The following is a 22,347-nucleotide window of genomic DNA, read 5'->3' as shown; positions in this document are numbered from 1 at the left end:
TAAAGAATGGCTCCCCAGTCCCCAAGTACCTGCAGAAGGCCACTTCCTCTACACACCAGCCTTTTTCTGTTCTGCATAGCAGTGAGGCTGGGATCCATTCTTCCATGAGCCTCGAGGAAATGACCCAGCCAGCTTGGCGCAATTTCTTGCTTGTCATGAAAGTTGTTGTGACCTTGACCATCAGTGGTGACCTGTAGCAAGCACATTGTGTGTCTAGGTGATTCTAATGATCAAAAAGTACTTTTGGCATCTCACTGTGCACCAAAAGTGTTGTGTGCTGCTAATTTACTGTCCTAGGTGGGGGTTATAGATACTAATTTGCAAGAGTCACTTTTGACTTACGTGAGTCATGCCCAGTGCCGTGCCATTGTCATGGAGGCCTTCACTGAGGGAAAATTATTGCAGAAAATAGAAATAAAGATGAGCTGTACTTATTGAGTCATGGAACATACAATTAATTTGTAGTATAAGAAGTTATTACATAGTTTTGTACTGATAAAATTCCTCTGAAGACTGTTCTCATCAAGAGTCACTTCTGGGCTGGGGATACAGCTCAGTGGTAGAGCCCTTGCCTGCTATATAGTGAATCCCTGGGTTTCGTTCCTAGCACCACAAAAAAATAAGTAAAAAATTTAAAAAATTTGAATAGAAGTAAGAAGTCATTTCTGCAAATCCACACCCAAATTTGAACCTTTTGTCTTTTGCTAATATTATCTTTGGTGTAGGCTTCAAGCCTGGGGAGAGCTGCTGTGACCTGCTATTCCAGGGGTGGTGGCCAATGAAGAGTTGGCTTACATCACTGAGCAGGAAAAGTCACATCAGGACACCGACCCCAGGGCCTTTGTGTCTTGGGCGAAGCTTGCTGTTAGAGAACCCTTTTCTCCATGAACTGAACTTAGGGAAGGAAGCATGACAAATCTAAGAGAGTGAACTTTTCTGAAGCAAGAGTTGGTTTAAATATAGCTGATCTGTTTTACTGGCAACTTGGAGACAGTGATGGGACTTGTTGTACCCTTTATAAGACAAGTGAGGAAAGATGTTGGCCCCTGTGCATGTGTGGTTTGTTTATGAAATATAAGCTTTCCTGTAGAACAAGGGCCCTGGAGGTCAGCATCCAAGGTACCATGGCCTACCTTAGCTGGGAAGAGGTACCTCTCTAGGCCCTCCCTGCATTTACCTCCTTTCCTAGAGAAGGTTGGGACAGCCAGCTTAATGTACTATTGTTTATTGAGTACTGACTCTGACTAGGCTGGAGGTGGAAAGTTTCTGTGATTCTGACAGTCATTGGGCCTGATTTTCTTTCCCAAGGAGAATACGTGGGGAGTTACAGTCAGTCATTTTTCAGAAAAGCATAGCTCTCTTCAGCTCTGGTTTACACACACAGAACCTGCTCAGAGCCAGGGGAACTAATAGGAGTGGGAGACAGCCCCCACCATTCCTAGTTGTAGGCCTGAGTTCTAGTGGGTCTGACCAGCATCATGGGTTTGCAGCATGTCCTCCTCAGTATTCCACAGCAGCTGTCTGAAGTTTTTTTTTTTTTTTTTTTTTTGCTGTGCCTGAACTGATGTCACTTCCCCCTTGGCAGACAGCTTCGGCTGTGCTGAGCCTGAGATAAGTCACGAGAAGGTGGGGGTAGGCCACAGCCAAGAGGGGGAGGGGGGAGTATTGAGGACAGCAGGAGGGAGCTGCCGGCTGGGTCCCAGGACTCTGTTTACTTTCTCTTCTTGCTCTGGAAGGCTTAACTGGTAGCGCCTTGACTGCAGAGCAGTCAAGCCCTCCAGAGGCCATGCTCATTCCAAAACTTGAACTTTTAAGAGCCCTTTGTTCCAAACGTTAGTGTGGATGATGCTCTTGCAGGATGCCTTTCCTTTTGGGTCTTAGACAGGTAATTGAATGGTTCTGTGTGGATGGGTTAGGGCTGGGAAAGGGAGAAGGGTGGGAGGTGTTTATTGTACTACTGCTCTGGGTGAGGGGATTATTTTGGAAAATGTCTCAGCCTTGACAGGCCAGTTCTCCACGGAAATGTGCAGTTTTTCTCCTGGTTGCTGGTTGCTCCTGACCCCTGGATGCACCGTATGTTTAGCCCTCTATGTTCCTGAGGTGGCTATGGGCAGTCCAGTTCTGATTCCCATTAGACCCCATAAACCATTCATGTAGATTTATGAGGGAAACAGTTGAAGAGTGAAGCTGGCGGGGAGAGGCAGAGTGAGATTCTTGCTCCAGATCCCTTTGTTCCCTCTCCATTTTGATTGGTGTGTTAGCAGAGATTGCTTCACAGTTCTCTGGTTCTGAAGGGGCTAGCGGAGGGATGGGTGTGTACATGTGTGGTGGGGCTCTGTTCTTGTAAAGGAAAATATTCCCAGGCTTTCTTCCTTTTAAGCATGTGGTCAGGCTGTGTGGCTGAGGGATGCCCGGGACACCTCAGGGGAATGTGGTGTGGAATTGATCCTATTTGGGCCCAGCTGTCTGATTTGCAAGGCAAACAGACCCCTGCAGCAGAGACCTGATTGCTTTGTTAGCCACTGTTTGAAGTAAGGGGCACTAAATTATAGCCAGTAACCTAGTGTGGAATGAGCAAACAGTAGCAAGGGACCAACTGCTGTCCGCTGAGAACACAGCTGTTGCCAACTATTTGTTCCAGGGCTTCTGAGAGTTGGACACCCCCACCCCCTCTTTGGTGTGAGAGGCATGTCTGTTTTGGAATGTGTAAATGTAACCAGCAGCAGGGCTTCAAGAGCCTAGGGGACAGACCTCTTCTGCTTGTCCTTTAGGGGAGGAAAAGCTGCAGATGAGCTTAGATCAGAAGTCTGCTAGGGCAGATTGAAAGGAAAGTGCTAGGCAAATCTCTCTTAGGTTGCCTGAAGTTCTTTTAAAAGTAAGCCTCTCTGAAAAGCTCCAAACAGTCCATCACAGATGGCTCTTGATCATCTCCAGAGTGTTCCTTTGATATAGTCAGTAGGCAGAATTGCAGCCCCATTTTGGGCATCCTTTGCACCCTCCCCCAAGAGAAGCTGTCTTTTTAACCTGTGGGCAGAGTGATCCAAGAGAGGATGATGACCAGTGTTGGAAATAAGATGGTTGAAGCATCCCATGCTATGTCAGCAGCCAGAGAGGGGAACTTGCCTGACAGTGGAAAGAGCAAGGTTGGGATCCAGGAAGTCATGTGGATCCACACACCACCCCCCCCCCCCGCCCCCCGCCCCCGCAACACACACATCTAGTGTCTTGGGCAGGCCTCTTAGTAGCTCTGGGTGCCATCTTTGAAATGCAGAGAAGAATACTCTTGAAGAGGATTTAACAAAAGAATGTGTACAAATATTAGCATCAGGCTGGCAGAGAGTGGTCATTTAGTAAACACTTAAGTGTTCGTTTTGTTAGGCTAGGTTAGTGCTGTACCACTGAGCCACACCTCCAGCCCTTAAACTATTGTGTTGATCTACTCATTCCTAAAGGTGCCAAGACTGCCGGGGTATAGGCAACTAAAAACTGCAGGACTGGTACCTTTGCAGAAGTGGGGGTTGTGGTGGGAAGGAGACAATAGAGGTGGGTGTAAGTTCAGTGAGCTTGTGCACCAAGTCATTTTGTGCCTATGTTGTGCACTGACTTAGAGTTGGGAGGCTGTCTTTAATGTACCGTTCATCTTATATATTGAGGTGGCAGAAAAGTAAAGCCCTGTGTCCCAGAACCCCCACTCAATGAAGTGGGAGAATGAAGTGGTGGGTAGCATCAAATTAAAACCCTCAGAGAGCTGACTGGATAGTTGTTGGGGAGGGTATAAAAGTACTAGCAACAGGTTTCTAGGCTGGTTTCTGAACAGGTTCCTGGTAGAAGGCTGATCAGAGGCCTTTCCCTCCCTTGTCTTCTCAGACTCAAACCTTGCCTGCACTAATTTGGGAGTATTTTTTGTCACATAATTTTGTATATTTCTAGCATTTCTGGGTCTGACAGTATCACTATGTCTTGTATTGGGGCCATGTAAAAGCCAGCCTTCAAAAACTACTTGGTGATCATCCTATTTTAAAAGAATGACACAAATATATATGTGTACACATACACACAATCGCTCTTCATCATATATAATATGAATTTACTTTTATTTATGTTCCCTAACCCACACAGCAACTTGTGTCTTGTGTGATAGTATTACTCTGTCTTAACAGCAGTGCAGGTGAAAGATTGTAGAAATTAAGCCACTTGCCCCAAGTTGCTAGGGAAATGGTAATTGAAGTTTAAAAAAAATTAAAAAAAAAATCTGAGTTATCTAAATCCTAGATTTTTCTTACTCTTTAGACTGCATTGCCAGTGTGTGTGAGAGTGTTACAGGATTCCTGTGTTGTCTAGTTGGGGCAGACTTACTTCCTGCCTGTCCAGGTAGGGATAAGGCACCACCTGCTCTTTGTATTGCCATTTGCATTTGACTCCGGAAGACTTTCCTATTTGCAGCTCTACAGAATAGCCACTGCCTGGAGACTTAGACCACTTCATGAGCATGGCCCAGCACAAAGGATGCAAAGATAGACACTCCTTACTTCCAAAGAGCTTATATTCTTATGTAGTTGTTTTAAAAAATAAAAACCACCTGAGAGTAGGGCTTACTATATGTAAAATGTAGCCAGAAGTTATGGCACACACCTGTATGTCTCAGTTATTTGAGAGGTGGAGATCTGGGGGATAGCGGTTTGAGGACAGTTTTTTTTTTTTTAACCACCCTTTAATTGAAAATTGTGCAATGGACCTGAACAGACGTTTTTCCAAAAAAGACATGCGACACTTAAAGAAAAAGGTGCTCAATATCTCTAATCATTGAGGAAATGAAAATGAAAACCACAATGAGATATCACTTCACATCTGTTAGGATGGCTATTATCAAAGAGTCTTTGAGGATAATTTGAACAAAAAGTTAGCAAGGACCCCCCCACCCCTCAATCCCAATACACTGTAATTCCAGCTATACAGGAGGTGAAGGTAGGAGGATCAGCGCAGTTTGAAGCCACAAACGAAAAAACCCAGACCCTATCTAAAATATAATTAAAGCAAAAAAAGTCTTGCAGTGTGCTCAAATGGTAGAATATCAGTACTGCCCAAAAACAAACAAACAAAGAAGGTAAATTCTGTTAGTCTTGGTCTAGGGCTCAGGAATATGTATTTCTATTAAGTTCTGTAGGTGTTTCTGACCCAAATTGTTTTTGGCTATGCTTGGAGAGCCTCTGGCCCCTGGAGTTCAGTAGCATGGAAATAATAAGACAGTAGGCTGAGACTATAACAGAGAATGTCCAGGGACTAGGTAGCAAAGGGTGGAGAAACACCTAAATCAGGCTGGGCAGACATGGCAGGCTGTCTGGAAAGGTGATATTTGATCTGAGGAGGAAGAGTAGGAGTTTACCAGACCTCTGAGCTGAGGAAGGAACATTCCAGACAGATCAGGTTGGGAGTGTTGTTTTTGTTTGTTCCTGCAGATGAGAAGGGAAACTTGTTCATGTGTGAGTCTCAGAATTGAGTTTGCCTGAGGTAAGACAAGGACCCCTGGGCTCAACAGGTATTGGTGTGCTTTATGGACAGTGTAGGAGGGATACATTAGGGCCTCATTAGTCTAATAAGGAATGTGGCCTGATTTTGATGTATGTAAAAGGGAGTAGGCCACAGGATGTATGAGTTCTTTCATGCAAGGGACAATGAAGACAGCTCATTGGAAGGTACAGTAATGACCAAGTGGAGGAGTGAAAGAAAGTTCAGTAGAAGAAAGTTGCCTGCTAAACTTTTTGGGTATGCAACCATATACCATATTTTAGATATAGCACAGAGTTAACCATGCTGTCCCTTTATTATCTGAAAAGATCAAAAGATAGGTTTTCTGGCTTTTACACCTAACAGGTAAATTACTGATTTCCAGAGAACAAGATTGCAACAGCATGTGCGTAGTCTGCTGATCTGAGTGAATTCTAGTTTGTGTTCCAATTAGGAGGCATTGATTTAGTAATGCTGGAGAATTTTAATGGTCAGCATTCTATATCTGAAAATTTGTGCAGTTATTTTGTTCAAAGCATGTTGTCAATATAAAGAGGTAAAATGCTTTTGCTGCCCCAAGAGGTTTGCTTAATGTCAGGTAGGGGAACTAGAGTAAGTGTACAGATAAAATCAGAATATTTGGCTAGTGATGACAAATGACATTGGAGGGGGACAGAATGCTGCAGGAGTTCAGAGGTATGATGCGTTGGCCCCTTCTACAGTCCAGTAGTACCAGTTATTGCACCGTAGGTGTTAGGTGTGTGGAAAGACCAGTGAATGGTAAGTTCTAGCTGTTAGAATGTATACTAGATCCATTAAGACAGTAATTTGCAACTCACCCCTCACAATGTTGCCTTTCTCTTTGGGAGGGACCCACTGTGTCTCAAATTGTTCATAGCAAGAGGTGGAATAAGCTGGGCCCTAATGCCTCATGCTTCTAGTCCTAGCTACTTGGGAGCCTGAGATCAGGAGGATTGAGACTCCAGACCAGCCTGGGCAAATAGGTTGCGAGACCCCCCATCTCCAAAATAATCAGAGCAAAATGGACTGAAGGTATGGTTCATGCAGTAGAGCATCTGCTTTGCAAGCAGGAAGCCCTGAGTTCAAACCCTGGCCCCATCAAAAAAAAAAAAAAGAGGTGAGGTGACCCCTAATACTGGAAATGAATGGTCTCCAACAGAGTTGTGATAGAAGAGGGACCCTTGTTAGGGTCCTTTCCCATTTTAAAATTTGTCACGGCCCAGGGTGCTAACTCCTGGTCTAAGGGGCTGTTTGTAACCTTTTGTGTTTGTTTAACCTCTTGAGATATTGTGTGTGGGATGTCTTGTTATGTTGCATAGGTTGGCCTTGAGCTCTCAATCCACCTGCCTCAGTGTCTTGAGTAGTTGGAATTATATATGTGCATTTCACTGTGCCCAGCTGCTGTTTGTGAGCTGGTACCTACAGGCTTTTGATTGACCTGATGCTGAAAATGACAAGCTAACCAGAGTGCTGAACTAGTTATTCCCTAGGCACAGAAAGTGCTTTTAGCGGGCTGGGGATGTATCTTAGTTATAGAGTACCTGCCTATCATGCATAAGGCCCTAGCTTCTATCCCCAGCTTAGCTCAAGCTGCAGGGGTAGACCAAGACACAGAAGAGGGAATCTGCCAACCTCCAGTTTAAGCCCAAACTGCTATTAGCCAACATTGCCTTGGCCGTTTGTTACCTCACCACAGTCATTCATGAGGGAGGAAGTCTTATCTCCTTGTTACTATAAGGAAACTAGAGCTCAAGAGAAGGGCTGTGTTGCAGCTTACAAGGTTGATGTGTGGTGGTAGTGGTGGCTGTGGAGCATCCTGGGTGCCCACACAGCACTCTGGTTTGGTCATCTGTCACAGAGTCTGTTGCAGGTCTCCTCCGCCCTGCCTGTTCTGTGTTCTGCAGAGGATCCTAGGCACTGACCTGTCAGCCTGTGACCTTTCTGAGTTTAGCCTCCCTCCACCAGGGTAGGACAAATTAAGCAAGAGCCTTCTTGGATAGGAACTAGCTGTATATAATGCAGCAGACAGCAAGGTGACATTTGTTTGTACTACAAAGGTTGAAGCCAGAATCCTTATCTGAACTGATTGTAAAAATTCTGTAAGTGACCACTACCCAAAGGTGAGAAGGCAGTTCTCACCCAAGGCCGTTCACATTAACTTGGAACCCCAGCCATCTCTGTTGAAAGAGGCTTAAGGGGGTGTGGCTTGTTTTGCATTCTGTCTCTGATGAGAAAGCAGTGGACAGGACTGTAACCTAGTGGAAAAAAGGACTGGATCTACTGATTTTGAAACTTTTATCTAGGATGAAGCCAAAGAAAACAGTTACTTCCTCCAGTGATATCCCATGAGTTTGACCCACCCCTTCCCACCTCTTTTCCTTGAAGAGGTAAATTTTAGTCCATGAAAACAGAATAACTTGGGGCTATTTTAAAACTGCTATAAAATTCCTTCTCCTGCCCTTATTCCCTAGCAGCCAGACACTGGTTTCTTAACTTTCCCTCCCTATCCCATCTTGCTATTTGGTGCTAATTTATAACAACAGTGAGTTGAAACAGCCCAGAATGTTGACCTGCCTTTGCCATTTCCGTGCCCCTCTGTAGCCATTGCTTTTTTGGGCAGGTCTCAACTGAACTTGAACCTTGGACCTCACAAGAGGCTTCTGTTGCTGGTTGCTAGAAGTAGTGATTCAGTCTTGGAAGGGTGATTAACAGGAGTGGTGGTGCATGCCTGTAGTCTCAGCATTCAGGAGGCTGAGGTAGGAGGATCTAAAGTTTGAGGCCAGGCCAGGGTATACAGCAAACAAAAATCAGGCCAGGCCTGGTGGCTTTTGCTTGTAATTCCAGCTACTTGGGAATAAAGAGATGGGGATCATCCTGGTTAGAGGCCAGTCCAGTCAAAATGTTAGAGAGGCCCCATCTCAATCAATAAGCCGGGCATGGTGGCCTGTCATCCCAGCTACTTGGGAGTCTGTAGGTAGGAGGATCATTGGCTGAAGCCAGCCCCGGGTAAAACCATGAGACCCTACCTGAAAAATAACTAAAGCAGTAACTCAAGTGGTAGAGTACCTACCTGGCAAGTGTGAGGTCCTGCGTTCAAATTCCAGTACCACCAAAATAAAAAAAAAAAACAAAAGAAATCAAATTCTAAGTTGTTTTTTCAACTACAAGAGAAGAGGGCCATGTGTAGTTCTGGAGAGAAGGAGACTTGCCTTCCCAATGGCTGGAGTGTAGCACACTGACTTCTTTTCTGAAAGTGGCTTAGAGTTTACTGGTACTGTGTTGTACATAAGACATTGATTCCCGTAGGCCTTCTATCAGGGAAGCCAGGGTGTTTATTACCATTGTTTCTCTTGCTTAACTAAACACATGATTTCAGGGGCTCCCACTGAACTGTGACTGCAGGTCTCAAACACCAGCTGACTTACCATGTTTTCATCAAGGGTTTAGAAATTGCTGGTTTCCCACCAGGTAATGGTGTTAATACCTGTGACCTCTAACCTCTATGGGTGTGGCTCTGGAGTATGGTGTGGAGGCCTGGTATACACTGGTGTAGACTGCCAGCAAAAATAGAATGTGCAGTCACTTCTCCATCTCCATGTGAGATTCTGGATTTAGGGGCCAGGCTCAGATTTTGCTGGGTTCCTGTAAACAGTCATGGCCCAGACAACAATTGATTGGTCTTTCACCAATGTGCATTAATCCTCAGAGGATCAGGTCATGCTGCTGCTTGTACAGTGTGCCTGAGATGCAGGAGGAGTCTTGGGGTGGGAGCTGGCTCCTAGAGTTCCTTGACTCCACACTCCCCAGGTCTATACTTTCTTTTCCTGCACTGGTATTAAACCCAGGGCCTCATACGTGCTAGGTAAATGCTGTACTGTTTAATCTACATCCCAGCCCTTTTGTTTTTGAGAAGGGGTGTCATACTACTTTGCCTGGGATGACCTTGAACTTGAGATCCTCCTTTCTACCTACCAATTAGCTGGGATTACAGGCATAAACCCAATCCAGTACTTTCTGAGGGCTTTTTTTTTTTTTGGCTAGGTAAACCTGTGACATTGACATCAGTTCTGCCCTTTGGGAATTTACTGAGTACAGAGCCCATGAGGCAATAAGGGAGCAAGACTGGATGGAACACATTTCTGTACAAGATTGTGTGGTATAATTTGACTAGAACAGGGTTTCAAAACTCAGGGAAGTTTTGCCCCCCCAGGTAACATCCCTAGGTATTATTGGTTGTCATAACTTGAGGAGGTGGTAATTGCTCCTGCTATCTAGTGAGCAAAGGCCAGGAATGCTGCCAATCATTTTAACAATGTACAGGAGAGTCCTCTACAACAAAGAACTGTCTGATTCCTGGTGTCAGGAGTGTGAAACCCTGGGGTAGAAACTCCTGCTACACAGCATTCTGCTCTGCTTAAAAAGCCTGACTCATGGGCCCAAGGAAAGGAGGTGTGGGGTTTTTGTTTGTGTTTTGTTTTGTTTTGGTGAGACTGGGGTTTAAATTCAAGGCTTCATGCTTGGACACCAGGCGCTCTACTACTTGAATCATACCTCTAGTACATTTTGCTCTGGTTGTTTGGAAATAGGGTCTTGTGAACTATTTGCCTGGGCTGGCCTTGAACCAAGATTCTCCCAGTCTCAGCCTCCCAAGTAGCTGGGATTACAGGTATGAGCCACCAGCACCTAGCAGTATTTTGTTTTTGAGATAGAGTGTCACTAACTTTCTCTGGGCTGTCCTCTAACTGATGATCTTCCTCCTGCCTGTGCAGTAGCTGGGATTATAGCCGTATGCCACTATTCCTGGCTTGAGTTGTTTTAATGAAGGGAAAGCCTGCATATCTTTTCCTGCTGTTTTAAATCACTTGAGTTCAGTTACTAGCCCAGAGATTTAGAATCTTGATATCTTGATTGCCCCGTTACCTAGCAGGTACCATATATATGTATATATGGTTTTTTGTTTTTTTGAGTAGATAAGATCAAACCCTTCTGGGGTTTGATGAAATCTCATCTCATTCTGAGTTATCTGAACAACCACCCCCTGGTTTTTCAGTAATACCTGGATAACTTTATACAGCTTACAGAATAATTGGGTTGCAGTTATTCAGATAACAGCCATATTTCAAGCCAGGTACCTAGTGCTGTGGCTGGGTTTGTTGTGATCTCATAGCATCATAAATCCCTACTTTTCTAAGTCATCTGAGTCTGTTTTAACCGCTAAGTGCAAGACCTCACACTTCAGAACGTTCTTGTTTCTTTTGAAGTTTTCAGAATCTTCTAGAGACATAGCCTCTCTACTCCAAAGCCTTCCTTTTCTTGTATCTGTTTGCAGTGAGAACATTTTTAATGTGACCCTTTGCCTAAGGTAGAAGTAAACAGTTTCCTTGAACAGTGTTAAACTTTTTGCTGGCCATAAATCTCCAGTGCTGTCTCTAGACCACCACATGAGACAGATCTTACTGTGAGATCTGCTTTGCTTCCAACAGAAACCTGCTGAGAAAAAGATGGAGTTAAATTGAGATTATGCTTAAAATGAGTGGGTTAATGGCGTGTACTTTTCAGTTTCAGATGAAACTGGGGAATCTCTTAAAGTACACCAACAACAAATGAATGTGTACATTCAATATTTCAGATCCCTTTGAAAACTTTATCATCTTTCTAGGCAAAAAGTGGTTATTTTTATTTGTTCAAGAGCCATTTTCAGAATACAATAAAGACATTGATGAATTAGAACCCAGTCACAGAATATGGAACTAAAAGAACAGCAGAGTTTGACAGTCCAACTGAACTGAAGTCTCAGGGTCAGTTTCCTCATCTGTCTAGTGGTGAGGAGGTGGCAGTTTGAAAACTTGAGTACACTATGCAATGTGAGTGACATATATTAATTATATATGTGTGTTTACATATGTGTCCATATCATCATTTCTCTAAATAATGACTGAGGCTTTGCCACTTTATAGATCATTTTATTTTTTGGTGTTCTGGGGCTTAAACTCAGGGCTTATGCACTTGCTAGGCAGTTGTTTACCACTTGACTATGCCTTTAGCTCCCTTTTGCTCTGGTTATTTTAGAGATAGGGTCTCACTTTTGCCTAGGCCAGCCTGGACCTCAATCCTCCTATTTTATGCTTCCTACCATACCTGCGATGACAGGTGTGGTATCACGCCCAGCTTTTTTCCATTAGGATGGGGTCTTGCAAAGTTTTTGGCTCAGACTGTCCAGATTAACTGGACAGATGACAGGAAGCTCTACCTGTGTGCCACCTGCTACTGAGCTGCACTACTGCATCTTACCTACAATCATCTGCTATTTCAGGCCTCAGCTCTGCACCAGCCCTTGTTAAAGAAACCATACTTCTCAGTGACTTAAGCTGTGGCAGAAGAAGGAGGGATTGCTTAGGGGTACCTCAAGGCAGGCTGTATTCTGGGCATCCAGGGGTGAAAGTAACTTGTGCCATGTGGTCAGCCAGACCCCACAGGCCTGCATGCAGTAGGACAAGTGGACCTTAATAAGACCAGGGGACATGTTGCAACTTCTAATTTTTGCTCTGGGATTTTCCTGTAGGGTCAAGTGGCTTTTTCTGAATTGTTATTTGGGTTCGTGATAACAGCACAGGAAATGGGTTTTAACTTCACTGCCTTCTCTGTGGGGGCTGTTTATGAGCATCCAGTTGCAGGGTGGCTTTGGCACCAGCAGTGCTGGTGAGATAGGAGTGTGCCCAACCAATGTGCCAGCTCTTCTCAAATTTACATTATTATTTATTGTGCATTTTTTAATGGAATGAGGCAGAGAGAGTATAAATAATTTAATGTTCCTTGACTCTAAGTAGGTACTCTTGTGGGGAACTGTGTTGGGACTTATTTGGGATTCTACAAAAAGAATATAGTTGGTTGTTCTTGTTTTCACTTTTTTTTCCCCCAGTATTGGGGATTGAACCCAGGGCCTCATACTTGCTGGGCAAGTGTTCTACCACTCGAGCTAAGCCCCTACCCATTTTGTTGTTGTTTTGCTGGTATGGGATTTGAACTTACATTTGCTAGGCAGGCACTCTACCACTTGACCCACTCTGTCAGCCTGGTATTTTTTTTCTAAGATAGGGTTTTGCTAACTTGCCTGGGCAGACCTCAACCTCAAGATCCTCTTGCCTTCTACCTTCCAAGTAGCTGGGATTATAGATGCATACCAACACACCCACCTTAATATCAAGGTGATTTGAGAACCACAAACCACACTTTGGGAAACACATTATATTTTGTTACATTTATTGTCTAAGTATGCACCTAGTTGTTTGGAGGCATATTCATTTATTTGTAAGGCACACTGATTTGATTCATTGTGTTACTCTTCCTCAGATTCCTGGATTGTATCAATCTTTGGGAGGCCTCAGACTAGATTGTTTCAGAAGACCCTCAGAGGTTGAAGGAAATGAATCTTGTCCTCCTGCAGGAGGGCCCCTGGAACTCCTCTTCAGCAGTGCACACTCCAGGCATACCTGGAAGCAGCACTAACTACCTCTATTTGTTCTAGGCTTTTCTGAAGTGTGTCACTAGCTCTAGTCTTTGGCTTTACTCTTTAGGGGACACTACGGCTAGAGGATGGGGACTGAGTTCAGGGTGAACCACATTGTCACTCCTGAATTTTGTCAGACAAGACATACTGGCTTGGTTAGGGGAACCTTCCACCTAACCCAGGCTTTTTGCTCTTTTGGAAAATTGATGAATTCAGCTAACTAGCATAAAATTCCATTCCTGACTTCCCAGTGCATGCAAGGTTGAGCCTTGGTTAACCTCTCAGCATGGCTTGCCCATCATCAGAAAGGATGAAACTGAGCTATTTTAGCTAGCAAAACTTAACAGTAATTGTGAGGTATGGGGTGTAATGTGGAGGGTACAAAAATAGTATATGACAGTCCTACCATCAAAGAAAGGGAGATTTGACTACCAGGTAGGAAACAATAGGGACACCAAACTCATTCCTGCCTTGATGTCTTTGCATGAACTTGACACATCCTATGCCTGGAACACTTCTTTCAGGCCTGCTTAAGATGACTCCTTGTCATTCAGGCTCAATTATTCTGAGCTTACTCTCCTTCATCCCAACTCTTCCTTTATCCCAATTCTTCTGCAACCCCCTTCACCCAATTCAAAATATCTACCCTTGAACAATTCTGTTTATTTCCCTTAACTCTTTGACCAACAACCTTAAAACCCAATAGTATTAAGGGTGACATGATCTTAACTTTCTGATTGTAAAAATATAGGTAAATCCATGAAACTTTCAACAGTATTTTTCATGTCCACTTATAGATCTTTTTAAAGAAAGATCTAAGGACCTAGCCATAAAAGTGCTGTATTTTCAGAATTTGAAGATTCTATCTAGGATAGAACAAAAATAGCTTATTTTAAGTTAAAGTTGCTTGCTGTCTTTTCTTATTCAGCCATTTCAAGTCTGTCTTGTTTATGGAGATTTCATTGTCCTTCTGTTACAGAGCAGTACCCAAATCTGAAAGAACTCTGCCCCAGCAGATGTGCAGTGTTAGATTTGGTCTACTTTCTAGAAAGCCTTCCTGGTTTAAGAATGGAAGGAAAATTGATTTTGTTGCTTACTCTGTAATAGCAGCTACAGCTTGAGTAGAACCAAAAAAAAAAAAAAAAAAAAGAAACACAAGTTGAAAAGTAAATGTAAAAGTTGCAAAAATATTTTTATATCTATTAAAATCTCCACCATAACCAAAGGGAGAAACTAGCTAAAGACAGGGTGGATTTGCAAGATATGGTGCTTTGGATGTTATTTTAACTGTACAAAGTATATGAAGGCTGGCCTCTGTTGAATTCTCAGCTCTCTTTCACATACTGTTCCTGAGATGTACTGTACTCAGCCACACTAACCTTTCTGTTCCTTGAGAGCACCAAATTCATTCCTGCTTTGGTGTCTTTGCATGAACTTGACATACTGTCTGCCTGGAACACTTCCTTTAGGCCTGCTTAAGATGGTTCCTTCTTGTCATTGAGTCTCAATTCAAATGCCACCTTCTCAGAGAGGCCTTTCCTAACCACCCTGTCTAAATCTTTCTCCTATTTTCCAGTTTTGTTGTCTGTGTGGAGATTATTACTATTTAAATTCTAATTTTATTTGTTGTTAATCTTCTCAACTATGATGCATTTAAGATCTTTTTGTCTTTGTTCTGCAGTTTCAAACAGTGTGCATTGGTGTGAGTCTATGATTATCTGAAAAATCCATATCTTTAACCAGTTCTGGAAATTTTTCAGTTATCTCTTTAAATACCACCTCTCCTCCATTCTCTTTTTCTTTCTTGAGCTTCTTGTTTCTCATTTTCTATTTCCATATTTTTTCCTAATTGGGAGAAGTACTTTGCTCGGTAATTTTCTCAGATCTGTTCTCTAGTTCATTAATTCTCTTTTTCTTCTTTTTGGTAGAACTGGGGTTTGAACTCAGGGCTTCATGCTTGCAAAACAGGCACTGTACCTCTTGAGCGACACCTCTAGTCCATTTTGCTCTGGTTATTTTGGAGATGGGATCTCGAAAACTGCCCAGGATGGCCTTGAACTGAGAGCCTATTAGTCTCAGCCTCCCAAGTAGCTAGGATTACAGTCATGAGCCACCAGCACCCTGCCATTATTCTCTCTTTAACTAGGTCTGATCTCTGTGTAGCCCATCTGCTGAGTTTTTAATTCAACAACTATTTTTCAGTAAGTTTTATTTTTACATTTTCCCCAAATCTACCTGTCACTATCATGTTTTAGTAATGTTCTTTCTCATGTTTTGAATTCTTCCTTTTTGGATTTAATCATTTGAAACCTCTTATATTTTATAGAGCATCTGATCATTCTGATATCGTCAGTTGTTTCCCCTCTCTGGGTACCTTCTATTTGTTGAATTTCCTGTCTTTTTTGTAACAGATTATTTTTGCATATGTTTTTGTATTTTGTATTCTTGTATTTTGGATTATGAATTCACCTTCAACAGAGTTCTGTTTGTGGGATTCCTTCAGGTGCTTGCTGAGGGTGATCTCTTCAGGGTTTTATATGTCTTTTGCCAGATGTCACAGGGATATTGCCACCCTGGGACCCCTTCCCCCTCCTTTTTTTTTTTTGAAAATGGTGTCTCACTGTGTAGCTCAGTCTGGCTTCAAATGTGATCCTCTTATCTCAGCCTCCTGAATGCTGGGATTATAGGTATGTACCGCCATGCCCAGCTCTGGGACTACTTTTTTATTAGGTTTTTAGCCTGGAGATTCTCAGATCATGTAAGTAGTATAATTCAAATCCCAAGTTAGCTTGAGAGAAGGTATTAGACAATTTTTTTTTTTCCTTTCCATCCAGACCTTTCTTCCTGTCACTGTGTGCCAGTGAGCTAATTTTTCTCCCCCCTGATCTGTTCTTTTCTTTTGAGGATCCCAGCTTTATATTGGGTCTCAGTTTCAGCTCCCTGTTTTGCCCCAGATCAACGAACTAGCCCACTTTCTAGGCAGCTGGAAAGGCCTGACCTCATTTACGTGTGGTTTCTAGTTTCCCCCTATCATTTTTGGTCTCTGGGAATTTTCTTTGCAAGCTCAACTAATTAAAAGGATATTGTTATATATCCAGTATTTCTGGGAGTTTTGTGATAGAGAACTTTTAAAGCTACCTACTTACTTGTATTGTTAGAAGCAGAATTCCACCCCCATAGTCCATATTTCTTGCTCATTGCTCATAGCCATAGCATCCCACAGAGTGCCTAGCATGTGGTGAGGTGGAGGGGGCAATGCATAGTTGTTAAGTGATTTGGGGAGCTGAACATTTCTGTTAGCAATTGTTCTTCTTGCAGTAGAGCCAGTGGTGGTGCTCCAAAGTCACTCATATCAAGCAGCTGTAATAGTTGGTGTCCTGTGTTTTAACATCTGATGAAGGACTTCAGTTTTCCTGTTTTTCACTCTTGAACTTGAAAACTCTAGTGTTTTCCTAAGGAACTGAAGATGATGTTGCCATCAGCCAGTTGCTAGCAGGGTTTTCCAACTCCATAAATTGGCAAATTAAAACCATGCCTGGGGAACCATTACCGCTCAGTGTCTCCTTTTATGCTGGCACTTAGAAAGTTCTTACACTGATTAAATTGACCTTTACAGTGGCTCAGCTAAGAATAGTAACTACAAGACATGGAAACTGTTAAGGAAAATGTTGTCAGTCCTGCAGCTTATGGTGCCACTAAAGACATGAGATAATTTTTTGCATATGTGCAGAAGGCGTACTGTTTCCATTTGTTTCGTTTTGTTTTTGTGCCTATGCTTTTTGTTGGTGACCATGTGTGCTCTGTCTCTTGTTGCTGGTCACTCTGGTACCAGGGTTGAAGAACAGACTTATAGCAAACAAACAAGGATCCTTTCCTCAGGTGAAAGGCCTCAGCATAAGAGCACTCATTTTTCATATAAAGTTCCTTTTTGTCAAGTTCTTTGTTTCTAGCATTAATTTTTTATTTTTTTTTAGCTATGGAGTTTTGTACAAATGAAAACATTGACAAGAAAAAGGTAACTTTAAAGTGCGACTCTGATCTTCACCTCCCAGCATTATCTGGTCCCTGTTTTACCTAACTTCCCTACCTACTTTTTCAATCATCTCCTTCTAGCCAAAGAATTTAGGTACCATTTTCTCTGTGTGGAATGTTTGTCCTGTCCCTCTTCTCTAGATAATGACTTCCTGGCTCTCTTAGTTCAAGCCTACCTTCCTCCCAGAAGCCAATCTGGACTTTATTTATTAGCTACTAGAGCTGATCTTTTAGAAACTTAGTTGTAGTTTTCTCTGTGGGTTATGTCATCATCTTTCCTTAGACTGAGAAGCCATGTGAGGACAGCGATTGTGATAGCTTTTGCTTATTTGCTCATTGTGTTCCCCAGCCTAGCTGAGGGCAGGTACAGTGAAGCACTCAATGAATGCTGAAGGAAGGAATGAAGGTCCTGCATTCCATACTGGGATGAGATACTATTCCTCTCGTCAGAAAAGTGTATGTGAAAATGTGATCCTTTAAACCAAGAAGGAAAGAGCCCCAAGCATGTCACCCCCTTCTTGCTGCTCAGTAAAAGATAAGGTATACTGTTCCCAAAGTCTAGAGTCCCCAGGGACGAGTCATTATCTTTTCCATCAAAGGTAAATCCTTGATTTTGTTTGGTTTAGGACTTTCATTTAAGCAGTTAAGAATGGGAAATAGCCCAAAAGGTATAACTTTACCCGAGCAGGCCATAGCTTAATAGTTAAAAGCTCAGCATCTGGAGTCAGAAAACTTTGATGGGACTGCTTCCTAGATTTGTGACCTTGGGCAAGTTCTTTAGTCTCTCTGGGCCTCAGTGCCCTGTTACTGTTCACTTAGAGTTGCTCTGAACTTTCCATGAAAGAATGCCTGGAAAGCATTTAGAACAGGGTCTGGCACCTAGGAAGTGCATGCTACACATGGGCTGTCCTTCTCCTTAGCTTTCTCTGTCTTCATGGAGGCCGCATGGCCATCATCTCATAGCACTGTGATGTGCTATGATGTGATGGTGGAGGGAATGAGAAGGTACAGCTCCTGCCTGCAGGGAGATCACAGGTCATTCTTGGACTCATCCTCTGGAATTGGAGGAGCAGAAGGGATATTTACTACTCAGGACTTGGGCTGAATGATATACACATATAATGTACTTGAAGATGCTTAGGAGGAAAGCAAGGGTAATCATAAAGGGTGCTGGGAGTTTTACATATTTGACCTTTCCACATTCATTCCATTGCATTTTTATTTTTCTTCATGTATCTGGAGCAGCCCACATGATGGCAGTGAGCTTTACTGTTGTTCTGAAATAATGCTAAGTAAGGCAAAGTGTTGTTAGGATGTTCTTCCATGCCTAGCAGTTATGACACAGAATAATATTGAGAGTGGGAGCTTAAACAGTTAAATAGGCCTAGTGTAGGATCTGGATTTGAACCCAGATCTAGCTGACTCTTAACCACTTAAACTTTGAGGATCCTGAGCTGCTTGGAGGTTTTTGAGAGTCCTCTGGGTGATCTACAATTAGGCTCCTCATATAGAAAGGATGAGAAAGCACCAGGCAGCATTTCCACACCAGTGTTCTTTGCTGTTGGCTTGACTGAAAGGAGGCATAGATTTCATGAGGTCTTGTATTGGTCTGAGGATGCTGGGTCAGAGATAGGATGGGGGAATGGGTAGATTGAAAATTTTAGGGTAGCAGAGCCTGTGCTGAGCAACCCTGGGTTCATTACCTAGCAAAACCTCCCAAAAGCCTTAGGGCTAAAGGAGAGTTAGAGATCATTTTAACTAGTCCTAGGGCCAGGTCCTGTTCCAAAGTCCTGTTTGTCTATAGTGGCAGAGCTGGGGCCAAATCCAAAGCTGCCAGGTTTCTTTTTATACTAGCAGGTCTTACTGGAGATCACCTCGCACTCACATCTCACATCCTCTGAATCCTCCTTTACTTCTTTACTGATAATGCTCTCAGATCCTACTTCTTCTCTTCTTTAACTGCCTGCCTTCATTCCTTCCTCCTGCAGCAGAAAGTAACAATTCCTGTAGCCAAGACCAATCCAGGCAGCGTGGGGACCCTGTATTTGGGAGAGGCAGAACCGCACAGGGAACTAGCTATCATAGGTTAAAGTGTGATTGAGGAACTGGATCACGTGGTGCCATTAACTGTTCTGCTCTCCCTGGGAAAGTGGAGGTGGGGTGGCAAACCCAGTGGCATTCTGTTTATACCAGGCCTCCTGCCTCGGGGCATGGAAGAGCCAAAAGAAAAGCTGACACCAGTAGGTCATAAGGATGCCACTTGTTTAGATTTCAGGCATGTTCCATTGCATGCCTTGCCTCACGTAGCATCTGGTGAATTTTCCCCAGGCAGAAGGGTCACTAAATTCTTTCATGTGCTTGGGTGTATGCAGCACAGCCTCTTTTAGAAACTATGTGGATACTTTGAACTTGCTCTTACAAGCCAGTACCAGAAGAATGGTATTTGCAGGCCTGGTGAACTTGGGAGAAACTTTCGGATGTCCTTATGAAAGGAGTGTTTTGCTCTGAAGTTGGAGAGGCTGGGTATTAGCAAAAGCAGCAAGCATTGCTATGTTTTCTCCACATCCACCAGCCCCTCTGAGGGAGCCTCCAGCTGGACAGCCACCTGCTAGTGTCTTTTTGTTTAGGATAATGACAACAAAGAACTCCATTTGCAATGTCATGAAACCCTCATTGTCAGAGTTTACAAAATGGCTTTTCCCATGTTTTCTTCTCCTATCCCAGGATATGAGATGGTTAAAGACCAAGAAACACCTAAGGATGTGTGGTAGGAACTTGCACTAAGCCAGGGATCTGGGGTATAGCCCTGTCCTTTCTCCTGTCTTCTCCGGGTGGCTTCAGGTACCTGTACTGTTGCTGCCTGGCTTCAGGCCCTGTAGACAGTCACTGGAGTGCTTTGTGTATAGCCATGGCCAAGAAGACAGTGTAGTAAAGCCAGTCCCACAGAGGAGGCTTGACCATGTGACTTAAGTTTCCACTGGCAGCTGTGGGCCCGGATGTGTGCCATGGGCAGGGTCAGCCTGAGGAGTCGCAAATACAATCCTGTGGTTTGAGTTTCTTTGCTGAGCAGGGTTTTCTTTCTTAACCCTAAGCTTCTTGAAGATAGAAACAATGTCTTCATCTTTGTATTCCTTGTACCCAACACAGTGCTTGGCAGACTGTGTGCCTCCTAAATGAACAAACAAGTATCAAAGCCAGATACAGCAGATTACTTTCAGATGACTGGAGGTAGCCCAAAGTACTTATGGGCTGAAGCTGAGGTTAAGGTTGGCTGATAGGGCATTTCATATCTTAGATGTGAAATATGTATATCAAAAAATGCTCACCTCCACCCTCATCCACCAGTGCTATAAACAGAAGTTGGCAAGCTGCTAGATGGTTATTCAGCAGTGCCCTTTATGTAGCTGTCCCTGACAAGGGGCAGTATAAAACCCAGGTTCAGTCAGGATTCTTAAGAGATGGTTTGATAAGCAAAAATGACCTAGCAAATTGAAATTGGATGAGGTCACCTGACCAGGCTTCACCTATTCTGAAGAGTGAAGATTTGAGGAGCAGGTTTTGTTTTGTTTTATTTTTAAACCCTTTGACCCTCTCTGTAAGTAATGTTGGAGAACATGTGTTTTGAAGGGAAAATGGAGTGACTGACTAGATGCTAATCATAGAGTCTCTGAAGTTTCACCGAAACGTGGTTTCATATAAAACCTACTGCTAATCACAGGAGAACCATCACCTTCCTATCAGCCAATTTTAACACATGAACACAAAATGTTTCTTCTTAGACGTAAAGAAATTGAGGCAACTCTTTTCTGCTCTGTCTGGGGGAGCCTCACTCTTTACTGCTTGGTTTCATGTGCTGGATCTCCTCCCCGACTGATAAACCTATTTGTTTTTCTAAACTCTGTTTGTCATTATGTGACTCTTTTTATGTTGTGTCTTTAATGGAATAATCCTTGGCACCGTTTTGGGGATGAACAAGCAGATAACCAGGGAGAAGAGGAGGAGGAGAAAAGTGATGTTTAAAAGCTGTCATTTATTATGCTGAAATGCTTCTTTATTTTTTTAGGATAAAGAAGCCTGTGTGGGTACCAACAATCAAAGCTACATCTGTGATACAGGACACTGCTGTGGACAGTCTCAGTGCTGCAACTACTACTATGAACTCTGGTGTAAGTCCTTGCTCAAGGGATTCTTGGCATCCCAGGGTCCTGGTTACAGCCTCTGCTCTTTGGGAAACTGTGGGCTGGACAGCCTTTTCTGATTCTCTTGGGGATAGTGTTGGTGAGTAGAAAAACTTGTTGTGGGTTCCAGAAATGATTCCTTTGTAGTGCAGGAGAGTTCTGGTACCCTTGGGGCTAAAGACCAAGAAAAATGGTCTGAGCCTCTTTTGAGGCCTCAGTTGCCAGCTTGCTGCTGGTGCTCCTGCCTGCATTCTCCTTGATACCTTTCCTCCATGTGTTGAGCTGCTGATGTTGTTGTGGAAGCTGGGCTCAGAGGTCCAGACTTGTCCTCTTTGTTGAGGTTGCTGCCTCCAAGCTGCTTTGGGTGCCAGGCTGAACTTTAGGTAGGCTAGCCCCAGTGCCATTTTAGTATAGGACCCACCATGTGTCCAGAATTCTCCATAGAGCCTCATGGAGCGGCCTCTTTCTGAGAGGCAACTCAGAGTAGTTCTCTTCCCCTAGTTCTCGGTTGGTGGCGTCCTTCTGGAGAGAGGGAGTCTTGATGTTCAGTCTCTTGTGCTCCTTCCCCTGTTCTCAAACGGAAGCAGCTAGCTAGGCATTTCCAGTGAACCTAACCTGTGGCTGTCAGCTGAATGCCACATGGAGACAATCCTCATTTGCCATTGGTTAGGTTGAGTATGGGACCACTTGCCATTTTCCATAGCTGTACAACAGTGGTGACATTGTGGTCTTCAGGGTGGCTTCACCTGACACACTTTGTACGCTGATGTTTTTGGAATTCAGATGAGACAATGTGGTGTAAGTTGCTATACAAAGAGTGGGAGACTAGGGGCATGCTTAGAGTAGAGAGCCCCCAGGTCACTGACATTGCAGTGGTTCTCACAACTGTCTCTCTCTCTCTCTCTTTCTCTTTTTTTTTTTTTTTTTGGCAGTACTGGGTTTGAACTCAGGGCCTCCGGCTTGCTAGGCAGATGTTCTGTTGCTTGAGCTACTCTGCCAGCCCTTACAACTGTATCTTGACCGAGGAAAGTGTAAACTGTTGTTGCAGATGATTCTGAACCCCTGCCTCCATATGGAAATGAACTTTGGGCTTTTTGTCAAACT

The 22,347-nt window shown here is 43.5% G+C and overlaps 2 protein-coding genes across 8 annotated transcripts in view; both read left to right on the top strand.

Moving 5' to 3' along the window:
- The window catches only part of Wbp1l (WW domain binding protein 1 like), a 57,739-nt gene that overhangs the window by 20,628 nt on the left and 14,764 nt on the right, over positions 1-22,347 (top strand). The window contains exons 1-2 of one of the 2 annotated variants that reach the window (XM_020171192.2): positions 1,693-1,885; positions 21,129-21,231. In XM_020171192.2, the coding sequence (XP_020026781.1) occupies positions 1,859-1,885; positions 21,129-21,231 (130 nt within the window). In that variant the 5' untranslated portion in view covers positions 1,693-1,858. Of the gene's footprint in view, positions 1-1,692; positions 1,886-21,128; positions 21,232-22,347 lie in introns of those variants that run through there. The other variant, XM_020171191.2, reaches the window with a different exon arrangement.
- The window catches only part of Sfxn2 (sideroflexin 2), a 73,787-nt gene that overhangs the window by 42,611 nt on the left and 8,829 nt on the right, over positions 1-22,347 (top strand). For all 6 annotated transcript variants that reach the window (XR_012449635.1, XR_012449638.1, XR_012449637.1 and 3 more), the window contains one exon: positions 21,129-21,231. The gene's annotated coding sequence lies outside the window, so the exon portion shown is untranslated. The remainder of the gene's footprint in view (positions 1-21,128; positions 21,232-22,347) is intronic.

The sequence above is a fragment of the Castor canadensis genome, chromosome 7, assembly GCF_047511655.1.
Source record: "Castor canadensis chromosome 7, mCasCan1.hap1v2, whole genome shotgun sequence".
Classification (NCBI taxonomy): domain Eukaryota; kingdom Metazoa; phylum Chordata; class Mammalia; order Rodentia; family Castoridae; genus Castor; species Castor canadensis.
Note: the sequence above shows the minus strand (reverse complement) of the source record. Positions and strands in the feature narration are given on the sequence as shown.